Source organism: Volvox carteri (genome assembly GCF_000143455.1).
Source record: "Volvox carteri f. nagariensis unplaced genomic scaffold VOLCAscaffold_1, whole genome shotgun sequence".
In the NCBI taxonomy this organism is placed as follows: Eukaryota; Viridiplantae; Chlorophyta; class Chlorophyceae; order Chlamydomonadales; family Volvocaceae; genus Volvox; species Volvox carteri.
In genome coordinates, this window is record NW_003307545.1 from 1,807,361 (window position 1) to 1,829,404 (window position 22,044).

Sequence of the window (22,044 nt, forward strand, 5' to 3'; positions counted from 1 at the left end):
AGAGCAACAGACTGTCGCGTGGACAGCTGGGCTGTCCCAATATACACATACCCTACTGTCCTAAGGCCTGCACCCTGAACATGAACAAGCATCCCGTCTCCTATATCTATGTAATGTGTGCCTCCCCGAAACGGCTTTGGACTGATCGGAGAATGATGTGCACTTTGTGCAGAGCAAATATCTTTGCGCTATGTAAGACTGGGTGGTTCCCATACTTGCGTATTCATAGCTTTTAGATGTCGATCCCCCACAACGGCAGTCAACGACTGTTTTGCGTTCGGTGCTATCCAATGAAAGGCGCAAATAACGTTTCCCTTGGTATTGCGAAAATGTATCTATAAATGTTTAAATCAGGAACGCATCTACATATGGGACCTCCACCTCACGAAGTGGAGGTCGCCATCATCGGGGCAGGGCTGGGCGGCCTGGCGCTGGCCGCAGGTAAGGTCCCAAAGGTCTGTATCAATGTGTTTTATGGGTCTATACGTACATGTCTGTTCTAAACAAGTTTTGAAATCAGCAGGACATGGGTTGCAGACAAGGTTGATAGTGAACGTTGAAACGGACTGGTGAAGGTGACTGTGGCTTTTCTTTGACAAACCCCCAGACATCCTCACAAGATTTTGAAAACCTGGTTGCACATATCATTCAATGCCTTAGTTTCAAAATTCAACGTCCCTAGCATCCGTACATCCGCCCTGTGCAACCCCCGACCGCCGTCATCCGTCTGCACACACAGGCCTGCACCGCCGCGGCCTGGCCGCCCACGTGTTCGAGGCATCATCAGAGCTGCGCAAGGAGACCAGCACCATGGTCGGCCTGGGACCCAACGCGCTGGCGGCCCTGGGCGACTTGCACCCCGACCTGCCAGAGCAGATCAGGTGGGCCATGTAGATGCCTTCTGAACAACGAGCCGGGGGCTGAACGTAAGAGAGTTAACCATTGCGCGGAGAGAGGCAGTGGGGAGGGCAGAGGAACGCTGACCGTACGCTAAAGCCGATGTGCCATTGCCGCATCTTTCACCCGCTGCACTGGCTGACGGGGACGTGCCCTACGCGCAGGCGGCGAGGGGTAGTCAACGCGAATGCCGTGTATTCGTACTTCCCGCCGGGCCGAGATCCGGTCATCATCGAGCGGCTTGCCAGTGAAACGCGTCTGCACACCATTCGATGGGCTCAGGTGCGACACGTGAACTGCATTTCGTGCACGGGCGCGCAGTACGGACGGACATCAGCAATATGTTATCCTCGGCGACGAAACGTCCGGAGTATGTTGACGGAGATGTTTCGTGGTCGACAGGTGCATAACGCGCAAAGGAAGGGCATGCCTGCAACGTTGACATGCTTGTGACAGATGCTGGGGCCAAGACTCGTATGCGATGTATTTGTAAGGACGAAGTCTGGCTGGCTTTGGTCATTACCTGCCAAGGCTGTCGTGTCGAAGGTATGAGTGAGATGACTTTGTGCAGGAGATGAAACGTCGTCGCCCGCGCACTTCCCAGAACAGCATTTTGGCACCAACGACCGACTTTATCTGATCCAACGGTAAACAACAGGTCCATGCGGCATTGGCCCAGGTCGTGCCGCCAGAATTCGTACACTGCAATCACGCGGCCACGGGGTACGACGAAATCTGGGACGAGCAGGGGATGGATAACGGTACGGACGTAGACGAGTCAGCAACCGCAACAACGGCAATGGCGTCCTCGCCATCAGCTGTCAGGCCAGCTCACCGTGCTGTCGTACACTTCCGAGACCAACCCAGCGTAACGGCCAAGCTGGTGGTGGGAGCTGACGGAGTGTTTTCACCCATTCGAGCTGCCATGTACCCCAACGACCCTGGCCCGCGGTAAGGACCTCCGTGAATTGGTGCTGGAGCCTTTACCGATTTGGTGCAACAGCCACGTACTTATCGTCCCTGTTGATGTGCCCCTTTTCCAACCCCCTAGCATCCCTCTCCCTGACCTCCGTTCCCTCCTCCTCCACGCTGCCTCAGCTACCTGGGCCACATGAACTGGAACTGCCTGATCTACAACCCCGGGGGCAACACAGTGGCACACGCACACGAACCAGGTGTGTACGGCTAGCTGGATGTACGGCAGTGCGGTCTGCACTGTCATGAGCACGGTACTACTGTAATTTCCATCGCCGCATGCGCGGCTAGCCTTCAGCGGAGGTGGAGATGGGCTTTCCTGACTCAAAATTGAGGGAGGGGAATTGTGCCGCAATGTCACTTCCCAACTCATCGGTCGATTTGCTCGACTCAAATGGATTTCGATTTCGTCCTCCGAGCTCGACACAGCTCTTCCACATGAATCTGAACTCGTCAGGTCAACTGTGTATCGCCAACAACGGTTTGTTGGGAGCCGAGTTGATCGACCCCTCGCTCTTCGCCATCGTCTGTGATGCGGGTGGCGGTTACACCTTCTGGCAGGTACGGGCGGATGGTCTGGGCGGTGTTGTGAGGGACACAGTGGACGTCCACCGGGGGACCTCTGAAACGTCAAGTTAATTAACATAAAACACCGACAGAGGTACATTTTTCATTTTGGGATGTATTGCACTGGTGCAGGTACGGATGCGCTACGACGAGCCCTGCTTCACGTCCCAATTGGCACAGCCGCCGCCAAGGGAGGCAAACGGCACAGGTGCTGCTGGTGCTGCTACTGGCGGTGCCCCCAACGGTGACAGCGATGCAAGTGGCAGCGGTGGCGCCCGACGTGGTCGTGGCGGGCAGGGTGTTCCTGGCAGCAAGGCGCGAGTCATTGAGCGACTCCAGGTGAGGTGATACACGACCTCATGTGGGGGGAGGGAAGAGAGGGAGGGGGGATGCTGAGTGCTCCTACATGCCCACCCATACGCGCAGCTCCTTCTGTTGTACCGCACCTACCCTACCATAGCACCCCTTCCCTGCGCCTAAATCCAACGCAACCGCGCTCACCCCTCCCCTCCTCCCCAGTCCGCCGGTTGGCACTGGTGGTTGCCCCTGGTGGAGGCCACTCCGGAGTCGGCCATATTCGAGAGGGCGCTGTACGACAGGGTGCCTCTGGAGCGTTGGGCCAGTTCCGGAAGAAGGGTCGTGCTGCTGGGGGATGCAGCGCACGCGATGCACCCGATGGCTGGACAGGGAGCTAGATCGGCATTTGAGGTGCGTTTTAAGTGACGTTTTCCCATTAATGCACAAGGATACGAAATGACGAAATGTACCAACAAAAAAGGACGGTCGGGAGGTTTAGGCATTTTTTTCAGTTGCACCGGCAACTTAAACAACTGCATGTCGTAATGATTTATTGTACCTTATGGCACAGGGCCCAGCACGCTTAATCTATAAAGCCCTTTATGCAACTTCGCGAATCTTTACGGTTTACAGCAGCAGTTGCACTGATGCGAGCGTGTTCCTTTCCATCCATCATTTTTTTTGCAAGCAATTGTACATATGAAAGCTAAAACCAGAAGACACGTAATTGTAGGTAGCCAGCAGGACAGGCAGACAACTAGGGCCTCAAGCCTTGCGGCTTGCTATGAAAACAACGGTGTGTGAGGCCTGCTTTTTATTAAATCTCGGAAAGATTGGCTATTCGTAATAAACGCGTTTGCATTACTGGCATCTAGGGCCGTACGGTGCAAAGACGACACAAACTTTACTTCCGACGTTCTTTCCATGCGTATGACGTATGACGAGTAGGATGGGGCTCTTCCTCCACGCCGACTCCCCAATCCCTACCCTTCCAACCCGCCTCCACCCCGTTGTCGTCCTCCTCAGGATGCGCATCAACTTACTCTCGCTCTAGAAGAGTTCTGGGCAGACGTGCCCACTGCTCTCGAGCGATACCAGAAGACCCGGATCTACAGGCACGTGCCCGTTGATGCAGCCTGGAGAGGGGAGGGAAGGGAAGCACAGCGGAAATGAGTGACTACTACATTTTCGGAGTCGTGGGTGTGCATCTAAACCCAATTTACTCCTCACTACAGGGCTCTCATCCGCACCCCGTTCTCTGCTAAGTTTACCAAGCCCCATTCGGCACACTCTCCTCCACCTGGCTCCTCCGCTCCTCCATACCCTCAGGGCTAACCGGGTCCAAGCATTCTCTGCGGAGTCCGCCGGGCTGCCCGCTGTCTGCGATGCGGCGCGACCCTCGGGTCTGTCTGCCGCAGAGCTGTCGGAGCGATGGCGCGAATTTCGTGTTTGGTTCGACCAGTACCCTGACAATGTCGATGGAGACCCCAACACCAAATGGTGGAAGCCACCCACAGCTGCAGATGCTGTGGATGCGACCACGGCAGCGCCTAGGACTGCTGCGGCTAAGTCTGCAATGGCAGCTACGCCGGCCGCGCCTGCAGACACTATTCAGAATGGTGAGCTTGCCAGGTGGACCGTGAACGCGTCTGAAAGCATTAGCAGCCGTGGCCCAGAGCGCGGCCGGGTTTATGGAGGTCCTGGCAGCATGTGCGGCCATGGACGTGCGGCCCCACAGCCAGCTACGACGAACGGTCGGGGGTGGAAGGGGGCCGTGGGTGAGGAAGAAGCGGCGTAATGCACATGCCAGGAGAAGCAAGAGCTGCGGCCGCAATTGCGACAACAGCAACCGGGGGAACTGTAGCAGGCGCAGCAGGAGGATTAGCAGCAGCTGGAAGCAATTTGATCAGCAAGAGGGTGTAGCAGGATGGCGGAGGTATTCACGGGAACGTGGCGGAGGTCAATAGAACTCCAGACGAGTTCCAAGGCCGCACCAGAGGCCCGCCCATACCCGGGAGCTAGCCCTGGTGCGCAGGACAGTTGTTTGACCTGGTTTGGAATAAGTACTTCAATTGGAAAACAATGACTGCGTCGTTAGGACAGAAGATCACTGCCTCCCTGGCGGGTCGTTCCAGTAGTACCATGACGTGGGCAGATCATTCCTCAGAGGCGCGATGCGGACTGTTTAACACTTGCTTGCGGATGACGAGGGCCGTACCAGGAGGTCCAGGTCTTCACTTGCTGTGCCGTGTTTTGCAAGTCTATGACGGGTATCAGAATTGTAGGAGAGGTACGGTCCTACTTTTGCAGCGCATTTCATCCAAGAACCGTCACAGCACGCCAGGTTCAAGCCGTTTGGCTTTTGTCGGCTCACGGTTGCGAACCTCCTAACGATGGGGCAGGATGGGTGACTGGGTCGGATTTCGGCAGAGGTCAAGCATGCGGGGCGTGACCACTGGCGGAAGAGCATTTGCGTGCAGGTGGTTAAGAGCGTTTGAGCGTCCTGCTGGTCGCGTTTCCTTTCCATCAGACGGGAAGCAGCCGGTGTGCAGATCTGGGGATCACGTTGGACGCGATGATCGTCGTGTACAAATACATAGGGGATGGAGCAAATGGTCTGAATCAGATCATTCGTATGAGCAAAGCAATGAGCGATGACTTTGCTTGCCTAGCGAACTTAATTTGTAATTTTAAATGGTCAGCTTCCCGGCTAAGATGGGTTCCCTGAACAAAAAAAGAGTTTTATTTTTGCCAAATGTGCATATCTACTAACCTGGCTATCACACTTATAAAGACTTGCATCCTTTCATATGCCCACTGTCGCAGTGCACCGCAAATATCACTGTGAAACCACTGGATAGTAAAATTTGGACCGAGATGCTGCAGCCATTTTCTTATGCCACTGCCACCCACATAAATACCGGATCCACATCTCCGTTAGAATGCATCCTTTGCCAGCGCCGCTTTGGCATCCTATCCTGTCCCGGAAGCCCGACACTTTGTCCGTCGCGCCCCGTCCACTAGTCTGGTCGCCGGTACCTGTCCAAATCAAACAGGCGCAACCCTGTCCCCATACCGGATCCCTATACCGGATGAAGCTCAACATCATCTCAAGATCCTGTCTCATATGCTGCCGTCCTCAGTGCTGCCAGTCCAGCAGCTCCAGAGCTTGGCGGTGCAGGGCCGCATCCCCAGCTGCGCACACCTCCCCCGGCCACCCTGCCTTGAGGTCGGTGCTCCCCGGGGCGGGCTGCCACACCAGTGGACGGCCCCGCCAGTCCGTCATCACGCCACCAGCTCCCTGCGGCCGAAATCCCACATCCCGCGGCGGAAACAGGGGCCGCGAGGGTCAGTGGGAGAGCAAGGAAACCATGCAAACGAGGAAGAAACGAAAAAACGGAGCACGAACAAGACCAGGGAGCGTTTCTCACAGTCAACGGTGAAACGCATACAACTCACTCGACGCGCAAAGCCCCGCTCGTCGTACCTGTACGATAGGCACAAGTGCCATGTAGTCGTACGGCTTCAAATCGGCCTCCACTACCAGATCACAATGCCCCGCTGCTAACAGGCCGTACGCGTAGCAGTCGCAGCCGTACATAGGAATCCGCACTTTGTCCCGCAATCGATTGAAGGCCTTTTCGTTGTCACCTGGATCCAGATTCCGGAACCAATAGAGGCCGTGGGCGGGAGAACGTAACACTATTGGCGGTTGAATTAGCATTCAGGACCAAACACCGCAGCAGTTGAGTCCATTGGCACTTGTGACGAGGTACATATCTGAAAAACATGGAACCAAGCAGCGAATGCAGTGGTGTGGAGTGCGCCACGGCGACCTTGCAGGGGCTGCACCAACGCAATGGCCTTCAAGACCATGCTCAAGGCATCTTAGGGTTTATGATGAGCATTGGGGCGTGTGATTAACATTATAGGCGCAATTACCTATAGCCGCCGTACACAAGATGGTATCTTACCTGAGAACATGTGTGGCGTCGTTGCATACAGGTATGCTAGCTTGACATCAGGACAGGGCCGGGTCTTCAGCACCTGACCGTTGAGAAATGTCGACCGTCCCGCTACACCCACCCAGCGCTCCTGTATGACGGCAAGACAGCGGCAGCGGTGATGGTGGATCCCATGAAATCAAGCCCCACCCCTTGCTTTGCTCTAGCGCCGAGGGGTTGCTGACCCTGTCCATGGTATATAGGGATAGGATCCCCGTACAAGTTGGGAAAGACTGGCAAGCCGATCTACCTTGGTGATAGGCTGGTCGATGATGCCCAGAATAGGGGACCCCTCATACACTAAGGAGATTAAGGTCCCGAACAGCGGCTTGCCTGCGCGGTGGAGTTCCGAAAGCCGACTCCATGTGACATAGATGGGTTACACGAAGAGGTCGGCAGAACACATTCGCCCACCCAGGATACTACTTATGTAGTATGTAGAACCTTGAAAAAGTACACACAGATTTATATCGTGCCGCTGTATTGATTACCCCTTACCGGTGATAAAGCTCTTGGTCCCATCAATCGGGTCAAGCACCCACATGTACTTTGAACCCGCACCGCTTCCGAACTTCAGCCCGTGTTCCTCGCCGAAGATACCATGCTCCGGAACTGTGCGCTCGATGATCTCTCGCATGATAATTTCAGCCTGGCGATCAGCGATGGTCACAGGACTCGCGTCGCCCTTTGACTCGACATCAAACGACGTCCTACACAAGCCGAGAGCAGCTGCCTACTAATAAGTCTTAAAATGAAAAAACAATTACCATGTTAAGCTACTCGTAGAAGCTCTCTATTTCGCACCGGAAGTACTTGCGCGTGACTTGCGAGGCCGCATCGGCAAGCTGGTGTGCGAGGTCAACGTAAGCGTCCCTAAAATCCGATGGCAGCTGCATGCTAGCAGCAGGCCGAACACTGACTCGCAAACGCTGAGAGCGCCACAAGGACCGATCAGCCGTCGCTCGGCAGCCCCTGCACATATAACGTATGATTGTAAGCCCGGGCTCGATTTCAGAGCCTCCAGCGATCAAATTGAATTCGCCTAAACAAATGCAAGCTGCACCTGATCACCTGGGCTGCAAGTTGGCCCTCATTACTAATCTTGCACGCCTACGCCGCCCAGGCAGCAGCACGTCGGTAGGTTGTAATTATGAAGCTAATTGTCATGGTTCACTATAACTCCCCACAAAGCCGAGCTAACGGTGGCCGTACATTCGTCCAGAAGTAGTTCCCGTACGATCGTCCAGAAGTAGTTCCCGTACATTCGTCCAGAAGTAGTTCCCGTACGATCGTCCAGAAGTAGTTCCCGTACATTCGTCCAGAAGTAGTTCCCGGTACGATGGACAGTCCGCTGTGCCTGTAGTGACCGACTTGCAATATCGCCTCCTATCGGTAATTCGGGAGACCTTAGTAGGAGAGAAGGCATTCCACCTTGGTCCCTGTTGTTCAACGAACTGCCAGCGTTACAACTCTAGGTGTGCTTGGGGTTCGGTAAGCCAGGGTAAGCGGGGCCCCAGATGAGGCAGCATTACGATCAAACGGCTTTTGAGACGAAGCCTGCGGACCAAGCCATAGGGGTGACCAACATGCAGCTACCTACGGACGGAGCAACCAAAAAACGATTGCAGACAAGGCACATCCTTGTCAAAAAGGAAGAACCCTGTGGAGCCAAGCTGCATGCGCCTTCCCAGGAAACCTATGTACAGAGTATCCAATACACATCACCGTTGCCCTTAGAATCCCCACCATCATCAGTTCACCGCCCTGGCGCTCCAGAGGTCAAGCCCCGCTTTCGCCGCGCCTTCAACTATTGAAACCCTATTTGTTTCTCAAGTCCTCCGTTTGGACACACCCAGACTCCCAAGACAGCCTAGCCAAGCCTAAAAGGGGGACATACGGGGCTGCTGCACCGATGTCGCCAACCACTACAACTGTACATTGCCGCAAGCGCGGCGTCCAGGTGCAGCAGTTTCCCCCTCAACTAGCTGTGTATGTACGCGTGTGTAACATCTCTTGTGCGTATTTCGCAGTGCGCAGATGAGCGCAGAGAGGGCCCCGCACACACCGACGCATTTCACAGCGCCGCCATGCATTGCGTCCCCTCTTTCTCGCGCGCGTAGCGCTTCAGAAGCAGTTGTCACATGAGGAAAAGCACCGACGGCTACTGGTAGGCCAGCACTGCTGGAACGCGCGATGCAGCCCGCCGGGCCTAACCCTCGTCGAGCATCCTCACGACGCCGGCACCACGCACGCAGTCAGCACCACCACCATAACTACACCGGTGCCAGAGCCACCTAGCCAGGGCCAAACAGGCATCCGGCCCGACAAGGTTCATCCAATCACACCACGCGCCGGACATCTGGCAACCTAAGCCCGGTTTATGATGGCTCACGTCTGACAGCTCGCCAAGGGCACGCCACTTGCAGCTAGGGAAAAACACAAACCCCAATGCACGCGCGCAAACATGTTCCCAGTCCATTCCCCACCCCACCTCATGTCCCGCCATCCCACACCAACAGACTCCCTCCCCCGCCCCGGACCGCCCCGGAGGCGAACAAACAAAGGGCCGGTCACGGATGGTCGACCCAAGCCTCAAAGCTGCAGCACGTTGGCCGAGCCTGTGTCGAACGTCTGCCCACCCGTCCCCGGGCCGGCGGCGGCAGCGCCACCGACGCCTACCCCCGGCCCGTCCACGTCGCGGATGCCTCTCGCCAAGTTGAGCTTGAGCTGCAACAGCCGTATCATGTCGTTCATGATGTCGATCTGGCTGAGCCCCGTGGTGTGCGTGTCCTTGATCTCTCGCTGCCGCTCCCGCAACATCTTGGTGGCCTCCTCCGCCTCCTTGACTTTGGTCTCGTACCTAAGAGGACAAGGCGCGAGGAGAGATACCGTTGTAAATGCACATGCAGGAAACAGATGCATGGCAGCCTTTCCTTCTATTTTAACGATTGGGTCCTAACCAGCCAGCCAATCAGGCGGTCAGCAAGGGGGAGATTGCAGGACAAAAGACATGGGAAATGCAGCTACACAATGGGTGAGAAGTAATGCATGGCGAGGTCCGTGCGGTACAGGTTAGCTGGCTTGCCAGTGTGTGAAATAGCCGAGGTGACCCGGAAATTCGAACATACATTCAGGCATGCCTAGCACAAACCACCCTGGCACCTCTCCCTGAGCCAAGCCAAGCACATCATCGCAGCTCCCGACCCCGCCGTGGGGCCTGTGGGTCCCTTCTTACTTCTCGCGCAGGCGCTCTGCTGCGGGGCCGCTGGTGACCTTTTTGATATTCTGGTCGGTTATGTGCAACTGACAATGCAGCAAGTGGTACTTGGACTCGTTCTCCGACACCTCGTGCTGCGGGGCGCAAGTGGTGGCAAAGGGACTTAGTCGGGGAAAGTGCCGTGTGTGGGGCGGGAGGTGAAAAATGGGGTTTCACGTAACTTTTCTTGCATGGAAAGCCAATGCATAGCCAGACAGTTTAGTGCAGAGACTGCAGGGCCTCTATGCATGCGTAATCAACTGCGCTAATCGGGCCCAATCCATCCCCACCAACCCCTACGCCATGACGCCCCGCTCACCCACCTTGAGCCCCGAGACTTCAGATTCCAACGCTGCGGTACGCGCCTCGAACGTGGCGACTACATTGTCGTACGCACCCTTCTTTTCCACGTACTTGGCCTCGAATTCCTGCAGTGAACAAGAGAGCGGACTGTGCGTGGTGAGATTTTACCCGCTCATCCCCTTCGGCAAGTTTGTAGCACATACTTGCTACACGTTATCGCGTGCAAAAATGATCCAAGCTGCCGTACTGCCCCTCCTTGTATCGAGTACCAGCCGGTTACACCAACGCACCGCGAAGTCTTGCCGCACGGTGCGCAGTTTCTTGATCTGGGGCGCCAACTGCTGCTTTCGCTGATTGATGGCGTTGTTGATCTCCTCCACGGTGCGAGAGATCTCGATAAGCGTCATGCCCTTCTCCTCATCCATTTGACTCTTGGCCTCGGAGACCTTCTCCAGGTGTTGTGCCACGTCCGTAAAGCCCTGTGGAACATGCAACGGAACGACAGGGAACCGTGGGTAGGCGTGGGGACATTGTCAAACGGCAGATATGCGGATACGAGGAAGTATGCAGATGGGGAAAGCGGAACAGATTCCCAAAGCGCGGCCGTAGGTGTACTACACATACATGGTTTTGCCCGCGCGCAACTCTTGAAGCTTTCAGCTACAGCTCATGACTAAAGCTACGGTTACTCCCGCGCCGCTCATCGCAGCAATAGCACAATTATGGAGACATGATTACCCTCTCCCCGTGTCCCTCTTCGCACCGTGATGCCCTGCTGTTTCTCAATCTTTTTAACCTTGTCCACCATGGCCTGCTCTTGGGCCGCCAGCAGCTCCTCCGTGTGCGCCAACACGAACACCTCCGCCTCCAGGTCACCTAGCTCTTTCTTCATCTTTTTGTAGCTGCAGCGCAAGGAAGAAGTGTGCAACGAGTACGCATGGAGGACAAAGCGTCACCATGATGTACATGCATGGAAGGAACGGGGCAAGGTGAGGTAGCACCCTGGGTTGTGGCGAAGAAAAAGTGGCAGGGAGACAAGGGGCTAGTGTCCTGCGGCCGAGCTGGTACGGAGACTTACATGGGCAGCTTGTTCTTCATGCTCTCGTATTTATTGCGCCACTCCTCCTCGCTGAACACCGTGCCGCTGCCACCTCCTGTAAGCGAGAGTTATTGATCCGATCTCTCAGCGATTTTTTAACGTACAATGTTTTCATTTCTTTAAGACAAGTCCTGCCCGGTTAGCTCAGTCGGTAGAGCGCAAGGCTCTTAACCTTGTGGTCGTGGGTTCGAGCCCCACATTGGGCGTTAATGAAATATATTATAGTCCAATAATACGTTTTTGTTTTTGGTAACAAATGTTTTGTAAATTAATTTGCGTAACGACGCAAATGTTTTTGCCCAGAACGTTAAGGCGCCCAGCAAAGCCCTTGGTTGCCAATCCTCCCTTTCACCGCCGCCTGGCGGCCCTGTCCTTCTTAGCCCCATCTGTAAGCAGCTGAAGTCTTGGTATCTTGTTTTGGGGACATTTACCATCTCCATTGCATGCATCCTTTTACGTTTTTCGGCGTATGGCGGCTTCGCTTCACAATGTTTCTCCGCCGTCTTCATCCTTTTCTTCGCCTCCTTCAACGCCTCACAATATAAATTGACACAGGCAAGCAGGACACGTCCGTATGGCGCACACACCAACCCACCTTCGGCGTTCATCTTGTCTAGCTGCGCCGTGAGCGCCCCCTTCTTCTCCTGCAGACGCTCCATCTTAGCTGTCAGCTCCTCCTTCTTGCGCGCCGACACGGTAGCCATCTGCTGGGCTTGGCGCAGCTGCAGGTAGGCCTTATCACCCTGCGGACACAAAATCAATTGGCACGGACGGTTTCGGCCGCGGGGCGGAAGTACGATGATGGCCGCGATCGACGCGATCGCGCACCATATGGGCCCGCTGCCAAGATGGGAAGATGCTTTATGCAGCAATGAAGTATAGGCTGCCCCGCCGTGCCCCGCACCTGCCGCGCCTTGTCCTGGGCCACCTTGCGCTCCTGGATTTCCGTGATCTGGTTGTGTAGTGTGGTGGCCTGTGCCTGCAGTCGCTGCAGATCCATCTCCGTGGAGATGCCCGAGGCGAGCGCCTCCGACAGGGCTGCCAGGCGCTTCTGGCGCTTCTCGACATCCTTGGGGTACCGCTCGTTCACCTAGGGCCGGGGCCAGGGTAAGGGCAGTGGGGCTCAGGAAGGGAAATCGCAGCTCAGAACGGGACCAGCCACGTGGCGCGCGAACGGAGAAGGACGAACCGGAGAGAACCAGCCGTGAACGGGGCATGAACCAAGTGTAGGTCCTGTGTGTGCTCATCGGCTTAGTTGCCATCACGTCTCGGGTCATGGAGGGCGGTGCATGGCAATGGCCAGGAGGTTCAAAAATTTTAGGTGCTACGACACCGTCTTCCCGCCCGATGCCGTCTGGCTGTCCCGGAAAGAGCGAGCAGTCCCGCGCCGTGCAGACCCAAACTCAGTTCTGCCTCCTAAAGGCATTAAACCCACCCACCACCACAGCATCCGTATCATGGCTCCACGTGCTTGAGACATACATAAACAGAGACCCTCTCTCACCTGGGCCCGCACGTTCTTCACGTCTTCGGCCAGCGTCTCAAGAAGCTTGGTTGCCGAGCCCTCCTGATAGGACAGCTGCAGCTCGCGCAGGCGTGCGGCAGCGCGGTGGTACGCCGCCTCGGCCTTTTCATGGAGCGCCTTCTGGGTCTGCAGACAGTAATAGACCCGGACGAAGGAATTTCAAAAGCAGCGAGTGAAAAAGCAATCGAAAGCGCTCATCACACCGTATCGTTTCCGTACCGCCCCTGGCCTGTGCCGCACCTGAATAGCGGTGGACAGGTTAACTTCCTCGTCCTGCTGCTTGCGAAGGTTGGTGCACACTTCCATGTAGCTGGACCTGTCCGGCAGCTTATCCACTGCTCCCTTGGCCCGCTCCACCTTTTCGCCCAGCCGTTCCTTCTCCTCCTCCAGCGACTTGATCTTGTTCTTCAGCGCTTGCGTGTCCCTGGGGAAAGTAGCGAGGGGAGTGAAGGAAAGAAAAGCAAAACTACTGTGGAGGAACGGGAGAGGCTTCTCGGCTCACTTGGACAAGTTCTTAATCGCGTCGCTGTTCTTGTGCAGCTCGATGAACTCCTGTTGCATGCCTTTGATCTCCTCCTTTAGCTCCATAATATCTGGGTCGAAGTTGAACTCCTCCGGCATCTGGGTCACGTAACGTGGTTGCGGGTCGAGGGGCACTTCTCAGGGCCACAGGTCACTCAAGAGTGCGCTTCAGCGGAATAGGCCGGACCTCATAACAAGCAACAGGAGAGGTACCTCGCGTTGCCCTGTGAACATCCGTGTGATGCTCCCGGCCATATATCCATGTATCCATTTTGCATGATGCCGGCCCAGCTATCTAGTCTCCGGGTCCGGCAAGAATTGCTTTGATGCGATACTGTAATGGTGCCCTGCTTCTATTATCTGAAGGCTGATCGGGTTGGCAGGCCCTGCCGGCGGCCCGCCAAGCGATGTACCCGCACAGGGTACAGCCTCCCTGCCCCGCGCAAGGTTCCATTCGGGGCCGGCGCAGGCTGTTCTGGGTCCCACCCCCCCTTGTCTAATGCAGAAATCCCTCTCGACAAGACTAGCGCCGCTGCTACGGACCCACACTAAACGGCTAGCAACACGTTAAACCAAAAACGTATTGAATAGGGCTTCCCCTCCCACGCCCGGCACTGCTCGTTTGGAGTGCGGTCGCGAACGAGCCCCAGATGCCACGGAAATTGCCACGGTCCAGCCCGGGTGATAAAGGAATGGCCTGCGGCCTCCCACCCGGGTCGGAGGCCTCTGGTCCTCAAAATGCACCCGGATGTGGCAGACGAGCACACCATGCACGTCCCAAAGTCTTGCACCGTGCCGGGCAGCCCCGGGGTCGCGCCCCACCGACCCAGCAGACCCGGACCCACATCGGGGAAGCTCAGGTAGTAGCCCACGAAGGCGCGCTTCTCCAGCAGCTGGGGCTGCGGGACCACCCATCGGAGGATTTGGTACAGCGTTTCTCGGTCCCCCGAGGCGACCAGCTGGCGGAAAAGAAGCCTGTTTTGGGAACATGCACGAGGTATGACTAGCAGTTCGTTGTGAACATCGGAGGGGTATGCATGTCTGGTGTACAGGGGTTCAACAGCGGTGGGGCGATGCTTTAGAATTCCCATGAGAAGGCATGCGGTATGCGCGAGTGTCCCAGACCAGGCCTACAGGAATACTTCACACATGCACATGGAGCAAATGCGCACACTTCTGGACATATAACTACCAGCATCCAAAGCCCCAATGTAATGTTAAGGAGCCCCCTGCCGACTCACGGGTCTTGCACGCCGGGGCGATACTTGACGATCTTCAGGAAATTAATCAGGCGATCGGCAGTCTGATCGGGCACCTCTTTGGAGACATCCACTTTCTGCGCAATCGGGTATCCAGCCAGGCGTTCAGCAGGTCCACATGCCATGGAGCGCCTCACACAGTCTGCAGCTCCCTACCTGGTGCTTTGGACTGATTGTGCTGAACACATCGCTTAGAAGCTGCAATAGCTCCATTGGTCCCTTTTCACTGCAACAACGAAGCCGCGGCGCAGGCGAGTCAAACGTTGTGCCCTCATGTGCTCTAGCTGACCTTGGGAATCTTACGTGAAGCTTAGAAGCGACATCTGGTATGAAAAGGGCGGCAGCCCAAGGCTGTCGACAATATAGGACACATCGCCCATTTTTGGGTTGGTCCTATTGCTTTGTCCTGCTCACAAATATAAATAGAAATACGCAGGCCGTATCGTTTCGAAAAAATAAGAACAATTTGTGAATGTATCTGTGAACAGCAAGATTGAAGTCAAGCGGGACAGAAGTTTGCAATCATAAAGGCTCATACAAGCAAATGAGCGAAAGATTGTAATTACAAGCTGAACTGGTTGTTGTCGTTAACGGATTTGCAGAAGACATACAAGTACGGCAGCAACACGGGAAGCAGCCCCAACTAGCCGGCATAAGCTGGTATCATTTATATTGTCTGTATTTTCTTGAGTAGCAGGAATAACTGAAATACAGCCTACAAAATTTGTACGACGGTTTTGTACAGGCTTCAATCCGTACAGCTCGACACGTAGACGCAGTGTCATAGTAACGTCTCATTGTTTTCAGCCTGAACTTTGAGGTTAAACCTGGCGGTGCAGCATGGCTTTGCGGGTGACAGAATCCTCTGCGGCATGCCTCACAACTTCGTCGTTACTGCAAATTACCAAGCAGAACTACAGGGTCCAGCCATACACATAGCACGCTAGGACATGACCTTGATACACCACGCGCCATACGTTTTTCCTTCCTTCCCCCTCCCTCCGCACAGACTTCCCTGAGTTTCTCTTCTTGGCAACAGCCACGGGACGAGGACAGGGCCAGCGTCATTACATCTATATGCCTTATAACCCGCCTGTAAACACCATTTCATATCGCACATTCGATGCAGCAAAAAGGCTAAAGTTCAATCAGAGGCCGAGGGTGTCTGCCTGCTGCTAGAGTCATGTGGCCTACGCTGATTTTGCAATGGCAGATGTTCAGGCTTGTCCTTTCCTGGTATACAGCTGAGGAACAGTTCCCAGGGACACTTCGAAATGGTCGAACCCATAATATAAACCACCAATCGTTACACGTTTGGAACGAAAGCAGAGAACGAAGAACAAAGGAACGAAGGCAGAGGTGGCGCAATACAAAATAGTACATCAGCTCCTAGTCCACGGTATAAGGCCATGAAGCATCATCCCCCTATCTGTCAGGGCCGGTTACAAGACTGCTACCAATCAGGTACAGCCACGCTGTCAGGGCCAAAGGAGATTCGGCCAAAATGGCCCAAAAGCAGCACGCTGACAATATGCTGACACTGGAGAACGCAACAAACATACCACGCCACCGGACACCACGCTTTTAAGTGACACATCAGGCATTAACTGAGGGCTGCAAAGATTAGGGATTGGGGCCCGGTCCGGCCACAGGATCCAGATTGGGCCCCCACTGGTCAGGATTAGGATAAATACCCCAAATCCAGGATTAGGAGTAGTACAGTGGTGTTGGATGAAGATTAATACACCGCAACAATTGGCGATTAGGATAATGTGTAGGATGACTACCAGGGCCATCCCCTCCAGCTACCATTCAGCCTGGGTTAGAAAACTGTTGTCATGTACTTAATTAATAATTAGATCCTGTTTTATAGAATATAAACTTTGTCGTCCCCTCCCGTCCGTTGACGGAGATTGGCAGGGGAAAGTTGCTTTTCGATGGATACAAGGGTAAACCACAGGGAATAGGAAGGCAAACAACCAGAAAAAGGAAATTACATGTAAATGAACATCGGCGCACCAGGGTGCACAGTGCCCACTCAGGCATGCACTGACCCATGGGTCAGGTCATATCTACTGTTCTTCCAGCCCAATAAACAAACCTACACAATCGGCGAGCATGAACCCATATCATGCTCTACGTGAACACCTTTCCGCTTTCCACCCATCCCATATGCCGCCCCATGGGACAGGACGGGGGCCATGCTTGATGCTGCCAAGTCAAAACGGTAAGTTACGAAGGCACAGAAACCAGACAGTACCTGGAACACGACAAATAATTCCTAGTCACCCACTCAAGCCTGCATTTAAACAATACTTTTCTACGCAATGTGGCCACGGGTTGTATGACAAACGAACTTCCCGTGTCATGATTAAGCATATCCTGCACGCTAGGTAACAGCATTAAACATGCACCCAAGCGACAGTCAGCCCTTTACACCACCGCGTCCTTCGAAAGGAGGACCTGGCCCTTAACGGCCCGCGCCGTCATAAACTTGTCGACCTCGCCTCCCGTCTCGAACACCGCTGCAGCACCCATGCCGCTGCCGATGCACATCGATACGACGCCAAAACGCGACCCACGACCACGACGGCGCAGCTCGTGCAGCAGTGTAGCCGTACAGCGCGCACCCGTGGCGCCCAGCGGGTGACCCATAGCAATGGCGCCACCGTTGGGGTTCACCTTGTTCTCGTCGATACCTAGCTTCGCAACGCAGTAGGACGCCTGCACAAAAATTACGTAATCATTGATGTTACACAGACAACTTTAACATCCGTGTATATAGAAATTGCCATATGCACATTACCGTGTAGTAAACGCAGAGCTAACGACAGCAAGTAGCGGTCGTAAGTGCCCATGGGCAACTAAATCTTCGCTCTGCTTTTACACTCCGTTTCACATGTACTGTTTATGGACAGTTTCACAGTGGGTGCAGACGCTCACCTGCGACGCGAACGCCTCGTTGATCTCGTACACGTCAATGTCGTCCAGCGAGAGGCCAGCGCGTGCCACAGCCTCGGGAATGGCCACAGCGGGGCCAATGCCCATAATAGACGGGTCCACCCCAACGGCCGCAAAGGAGCGGAAAATACCCAGAATCGGCAGTCCTCGGCGATGAGCCTCCGCGCGGGTCATCATCAGCACGGCGGCGGCGCCATCCGTCACCTGATGCATTCAGATGTGGGCAGGAGGCGCTACCACGTTACTACGTAATGTTTCGACACGGATAACTCAATGCGGATATTCCAAAACCCATTCCAAGCTGTACTAAGCTGTACTAAGCTGTACTAAGCAGTTAGTTCCCTTACGGGGTTTGGGCTAAGGCGCACTTTGGGGGATGGGATAAGGAAACACGACGTCTGGAAATGCAGCCCCTACCTGAGACGAGTTGCCTGCCGTGGTGGTGCCGTTCTTCCTAAATGCAGGCTTGAGCCCGCTCAGCGACTCCACGGTGGTACTGCCGCGCACACCGTCATCCTCCGACACAACCACCGGCGTCTCCGCTCCCATCTTCGGGTCCTTGACCTTGGTGGATACGGGGACAATCTCATCCTTGAACTTGCCGGCAGCCTTGGCAGCGGCGGCCTTGCGATGAGAGCGCACTGCAAATTCATCCTGCATCCGCAAGGCGGACGGGAGTAACTTTTTACTTGGAATAAGTATTCGATTCTAAATAAGGTAATCGATTATGCGAACAGATTGCTTAAATTCTCTCAGCATAAATTAACTAAAAATCAAGAACTCTTGTAGCCTGGTCTGATAAATTTTGTTACGAAACTAGAGATGCGAGCGTTGCTCATGGTCATCTGCGAGGCCGGAGGATGTTCCCCGGGTAACTTGGGTGAATCACGGGAATGGGTTCTAGCACACCACGTGGTGTGAATCCGAGGGCTTCAACATGTGCGAGGACCCACCTGGCTCTTGCGATCAATGCCAAACTTGGCCGCCACATTTTCCGAAGTCACGCCCATCGGCATCATGCAGCCCTGAGCACCTGGGAAGTTCTCAATGCGAGGGTTGATGCCGCCCTCCCACGCCATCGGGTTGAGTGACATGGTCTCCACACCGCCCGCAAGACCAACCTGCAGCAAAGCGACGGTACGCAGGTGAAGTACGGCCAAATTGTTTTGGAAACATTTATGCTAAGCAACATGGATGCGACACACAGGTGCTCCTGCTTCGGACGGAAGATCGGTGTCGTGCGCAAACTAGGCCACGCCAGGCAGGCTGATGCAAGAATGTTGGCCGCACCAACACAGAACGAAGATATGCATACCGTGTAGAAGCCGGCGCGGATGGCAGCTGCGACATCCGCGATGGCCTGCAGACCCGAGGAGCATTGCCTGCAGATTCAAGCAGACCACAAGACGACAGGAGATGTAAAATTGGGTCTTGCGCCAGGCACCGAAGGGTGACATTCGGTCTCTCCCTCGCAAAACATTTAGTCTCGCACGAAAATCGCAACGCGTATTCCCGCATTGGGGTTGGACCAAATTGGACCGAAGGACGTGTAGACCGATGGACCATGGCGGCTTACCTGTTCACAGTGCGCACCGGCACGGTTTCCGGGATACCAGCAAAAAAAGACGCGATGCGGCACTCGTTTGCACGCTGAGATGAAGGACCCAGAACAGAGCCGATGACGATGTCACCAATGGCCTGTAGTGGAAACAAGAGCACACGGCGTGTCCAGGATGACAAGTAACTCTTGCCTCTCTTATTGCACTATATCTACTGCTATGTAGAGACCGTTCAACAGATTGCAGCAGTGAGAAGATGTGTCCACGCGCAGTCCTGTGCACAACGGTCAATCACAGTTACAGATAGAAGGGCCATATTCAGGGATGTGGTATACCTGGGGCTCGACGCCGGTCCGGTCCAAAACCGCCTTAAACACTGTCGCAAGCAGATCCACGGCATCCGTGTCCTTGAGACCGCCGCGCCGAGCCTGCACAGCGAGCGATCAGCAATCACCTATTAGCGTGGCGTTGAAAGGCATAGGTATGCAAGACATAGGTAGACGTAGGAACAGCAGGAAACAACATTGCCTTGTCCCGGTCCTTTAGGAAACTCCGTTACACAGGAGGTTTATGTGTAAGATGAGGGTTAGAGGGCAAAAGGCGGTGACTGTATGCGGGCAGGGTCTCTGTTCCAAGTCCTTAACAAGGGTGTTTGCGCACCTTCGTCAACGGGGTGCGAAGCGCCGCAACAATGACGACATCGTCATCGGCGGTGTTGTGGCGCTCATAGGCAGCTGAATCTCCCGCCGAACATCCCTGCATATGGGGCCACAATTTTGGTCAGTACATCGAATTGAGGCGAACATCAGTAAAGCGAGTTACGCTCATATCGAAAACAATACCTGCAGGGACAGGCCTTGCACACCGTTCGGAACCTGCAACGTGGCATTTCAAAGGCACAGCAGTTTTGTAAACCTGAAGTTTCGGCTTGCCAACGTGGCAACAGACGTCGTCCAGCCTGTTTGGCTTTTGTGGCTCCTCTAATTTATAACCCACCGGGCAAATGTGCTTAGCCAGAACCGACAGGCGGACTTGTGCAAAGGCAGTGGTGTCCATTGTGGGAACGTTTGGTCGAGGAGTAGTCAAACAAAATGGAATAAGATGCACTGGATTGTCTATCTAATAATACTGCAATTTAAGGTGGCCACTCGGTCGTTATACATGCGAATGCATTGGTTCAGTTATGCTGACGAAGAGAGTCGTACAACGTTGCCAGTCGTGCTCCGAGACCTTATTGCAGAGTTGGGCCAGGCCCTCTGGTACCAGTCCTTGAAAGTTTCATGCATTTTTTGCTCATGGCAATTGCCATGCGAAATGTATATAGCTGAAACCCGTAGCCGCGATCTTGGACACAGGTCCTGCGGGAACGGGCTTCAGCAAGTGTAATGCATGTCTTGCTCATTTGCACGCTTTGGAGTTGTCCTCTTTGCTGCTCGAAATCTTTTGCTTTGGGGACGTCCGTCCTGGCCTGGATTTGGGTTTAACTGCTCCTTAACGGCATCACAAGGGGCAAGGAGGCCATGTCCCTAGTAGCAGGCACAGTGCGGTGTACACATTGCGGTAAACCGTATCGGAGAGTTTAAACTCACAATGAGCCGCCTCGGATTCTCTGGCCGCTCTGGGGCTTACCTTTAATTCGGTACTTTAATTCGGGCACCCCTTCCGCTATACACAATATGCCAGGGACCTTGTGGATAAGGAATGGCTTGGTATATTGATAAACTTCTGTTTATAGATACGATACGTCCTTGTCAATTGTCATATTCCGACGCCTTTACCGCAAGCAAGACCCATATGCTATTATGGAGGTCGAAAGGCATATGTGTAAAACAAAAGCTCACATAGGCTGGTAATACAGTCTTCGGCCTTTTCTGGCGACCTCACCGCGACAAGTCGGGTGTCGGTTTCCTCGGGCCCCCCCTGCATCCGTACAGGCCGGTAGCTAGCACGGTACGTGTGACAATTGATGGGTAGTGTCACTGCGGTGGGAGATGTGCTTTGCTGCAGCAGTACTGATGGTGTGGGAGCTAAGCTTGCACCGGCGGAATCGTCAGCACCGCCTGCGGGCTCCACGCGAATCGCATCCATCCCGGGTGCATGCCGCATGGACAGTGCGCAGACCGCAAGTCGGAATGCCCGTGCGGGCAAATTGGTAACGCAAGCTGAGTGAAGCTCGGTGCTGTCTGTGATGTTTATCCCCGAAGCGCCAGCGGCCTCAGCAATCCGCCCCACAGCCGCGAGCTTCATCGCGGCACACCGCAAGTCTTCGGAGGCCCCATGCATTGGCCAAAGAAAATGTACAAACAAGCAGCTTGTGTATTTCATATAGAAATGAAAGCAAATTTGTTGGCCTGCTGGTGGCAAGTCGGATTGCTCATGCCGGCAAATGGTATCACAAGCTGGGTGTCCGAGTTATCATACGCCGTCATCTCAGAATTCCATTATGACATACGCGGCAGCTTTCGGGATGAAATTTAGCGCGAGAGGCGTTGATGTGACTTTTGAGGTCGGTGAATGGAGGCAGCTAAACTTGTTTGTGCTCATACGGTCTTTGTTAGCTACATGCGAGATACCTTGCAATAGAGAATGCTGTATAGTACCGATAACGCGTTTCAGCCGGGTGAAATATTATGTTTGGTCCGTTACACACACACACACACACAGACACACACACACAGACACACACACACACACACACACACACAGAGACACACACACACATACAGACACACACACACACAGACACACACACACACACAGACACACACACACACACACACAGACACACACACACATACAGACACACACACACACACAGCA

General features: G+C 54.5%; 4 protein-coding genes across 4 annotated transcripts; 1 reads left to right on the top strand and 3 right to left on the bottom strand.

The window, feature by feature from the left end:
* Positions 1-368: 368 nt before the first annotated feature.
* Positions 369-4,071, top strand: VOLCADRAFT_102693 (uncharacterized protein; the record flags this gene model as incomplete). Its single annotated transcript, XM_002945670.1, has 10 exons — positions 369-441; positions 740-881; positions 1,062-1,179; positions 1,577-1,848; positions 1,996-2,072; positions 2,330-2,433; positions 2,572-2,778; positions 2,959-3,147; positions 3,763-3,855; positions 4,066-4,071. 10 exons carry the CDS (start codon positions 369-371, stop codon positions 4,069-4,071), a joined length of 1,281 nt encoding a protein of 426 aa, XP_002945716.1.
* A 1,242-nt stretch (positions 4,072-5,313) lies between these two features.
* VOLCADRAFT_109540 (uncharacterized protein) lies at positions 5,314-7,864 on the bottom strand. The gene is made up of 7 exons (XM_002946030.1): positions 7,812-7,864; positions 7,545-7,712; positions 7,239-7,450; positions 6,991-7,073; positions 6,711-6,831; positions 6,224-6,387; positions 5,314-6,037 (listed from the first exon to the last, which is right to left on the bottom strand). Exons 1-7 carry the CDS (start codon positions 7,832-7,834, stop codon positions 5,876-5,878), a joined length of 933 nt encoding a protein of 310 aa, XP_002946076.1. The 5' UTR covers positions 7,835-7,864; the 3' UTR covers positions 5,314-5,875.
* A 1,196-nt stretch (positions 7,865-9,060) lies between these two features.
* On the bottom strand, positions 9,061-15,084 carry ift81 (uncharacterized protein; the record flags this gene model as incomplete). Its single annotated transcript, XM_002946031.1, has 15 exons — positions 9,061-9,600; positions 9,976-10,091; positions 10,320-10,424; positions 10,590-10,778; positions 11,063-11,201; positions 11,378-11,453; positions 11,994-12,141; positions 12,303-12,488; positions 12,903-13,049; positions 13,164-13,347; positions 13,426-13,544; positions 14,291-14,420; positions 14,687-14,781; positions 14,861-14,930; positions 15,008-15,084. The coding sequence occupies 15 exons, from the start codon at positions 15,082-15,084 to the stop codon at positions 9,333-9,335; spliced, it is 2,049 nt and encodes a 682-aa protein (XP_002946077.1). The 3' UTR covers positions 9,061-9,332.
* Positions 15,085-16,683: 1,599 nt separating this feature from the next.
* Positions 16,684-20,341, bottom strand: VOLCADRAFT_102696 (uncharacterized protein). Its single transcript, XM_002946032.1, has 10 exons — positions 20,221-20,341; positions 20,067-20,099; positions 19,885-19,980; positions 19,560-19,652; positions 19,242-19,363; positions 18,981-19,047; positions 18,619-18,786; positions 18,083-18,319; positions 17,648-17,869; positions 16,684-17,428 (listed from the first exon to the last, which is right to left on the bottom strand). Exons 1-10 carry the CDS (start codon positions 20,278-20,280, stop codon positions 17,138-17,140), a joined length of 1,389 nt encoding a protein of 462 aa, XP_002946078.1. The 5' UTR covers positions 20,281-20,341; the 3' UTR covers positions 16,684-17,137.
* Positions 20,342-22,044: the final 1,703 nt, after the last annotated feature.

Bases quoted from the DNA above. Each gene is read 5' to 3' on its own strand.
- VOLCADRAFT_109540 (XM_002946030.1), bottom strand. From the start codon at position 7,834: ATGAGGGCCAACTTGCAGCCCAG. The intron at 7,451-7,544 runs GTGCGAAATAGA...CGGCTTGTGTAG, and splicing joins GTCACGCGCAAGTACTTCCG to GACGTCGTTTGATGTCGAGT. The intron at 6,388-6,710 runs GTAAGATACCAT...ATCTGGATCCAG, and splicing joins GACGCCACACATGTTCTCAG to GTGACAACGAAAAGGCCTTC.
- VOLCADRAFT_102696 (XM_002946032.1), bottom strand. From the start codon at position 20,280: ATGGACACCACTGCCTTTGCACAAGTCCGCCTGTCGGTTCTGGCTAAG. The intron at 18,320-18,618 runs GTGGGTCCTCGC...TTGCGGATGCAG, and splicing joins GCATTGATCGCAAGAGCCAG to GATGAATTTGCAGTGCGCTC. The intron at 17,429-17,647 runs GTGAGCGTCTGC...ATTTTTGTGCAG, and splicing joins ACGAGGCGTTCGCGTCGCAG to GCGTCCTACTGCGTTGCGAA.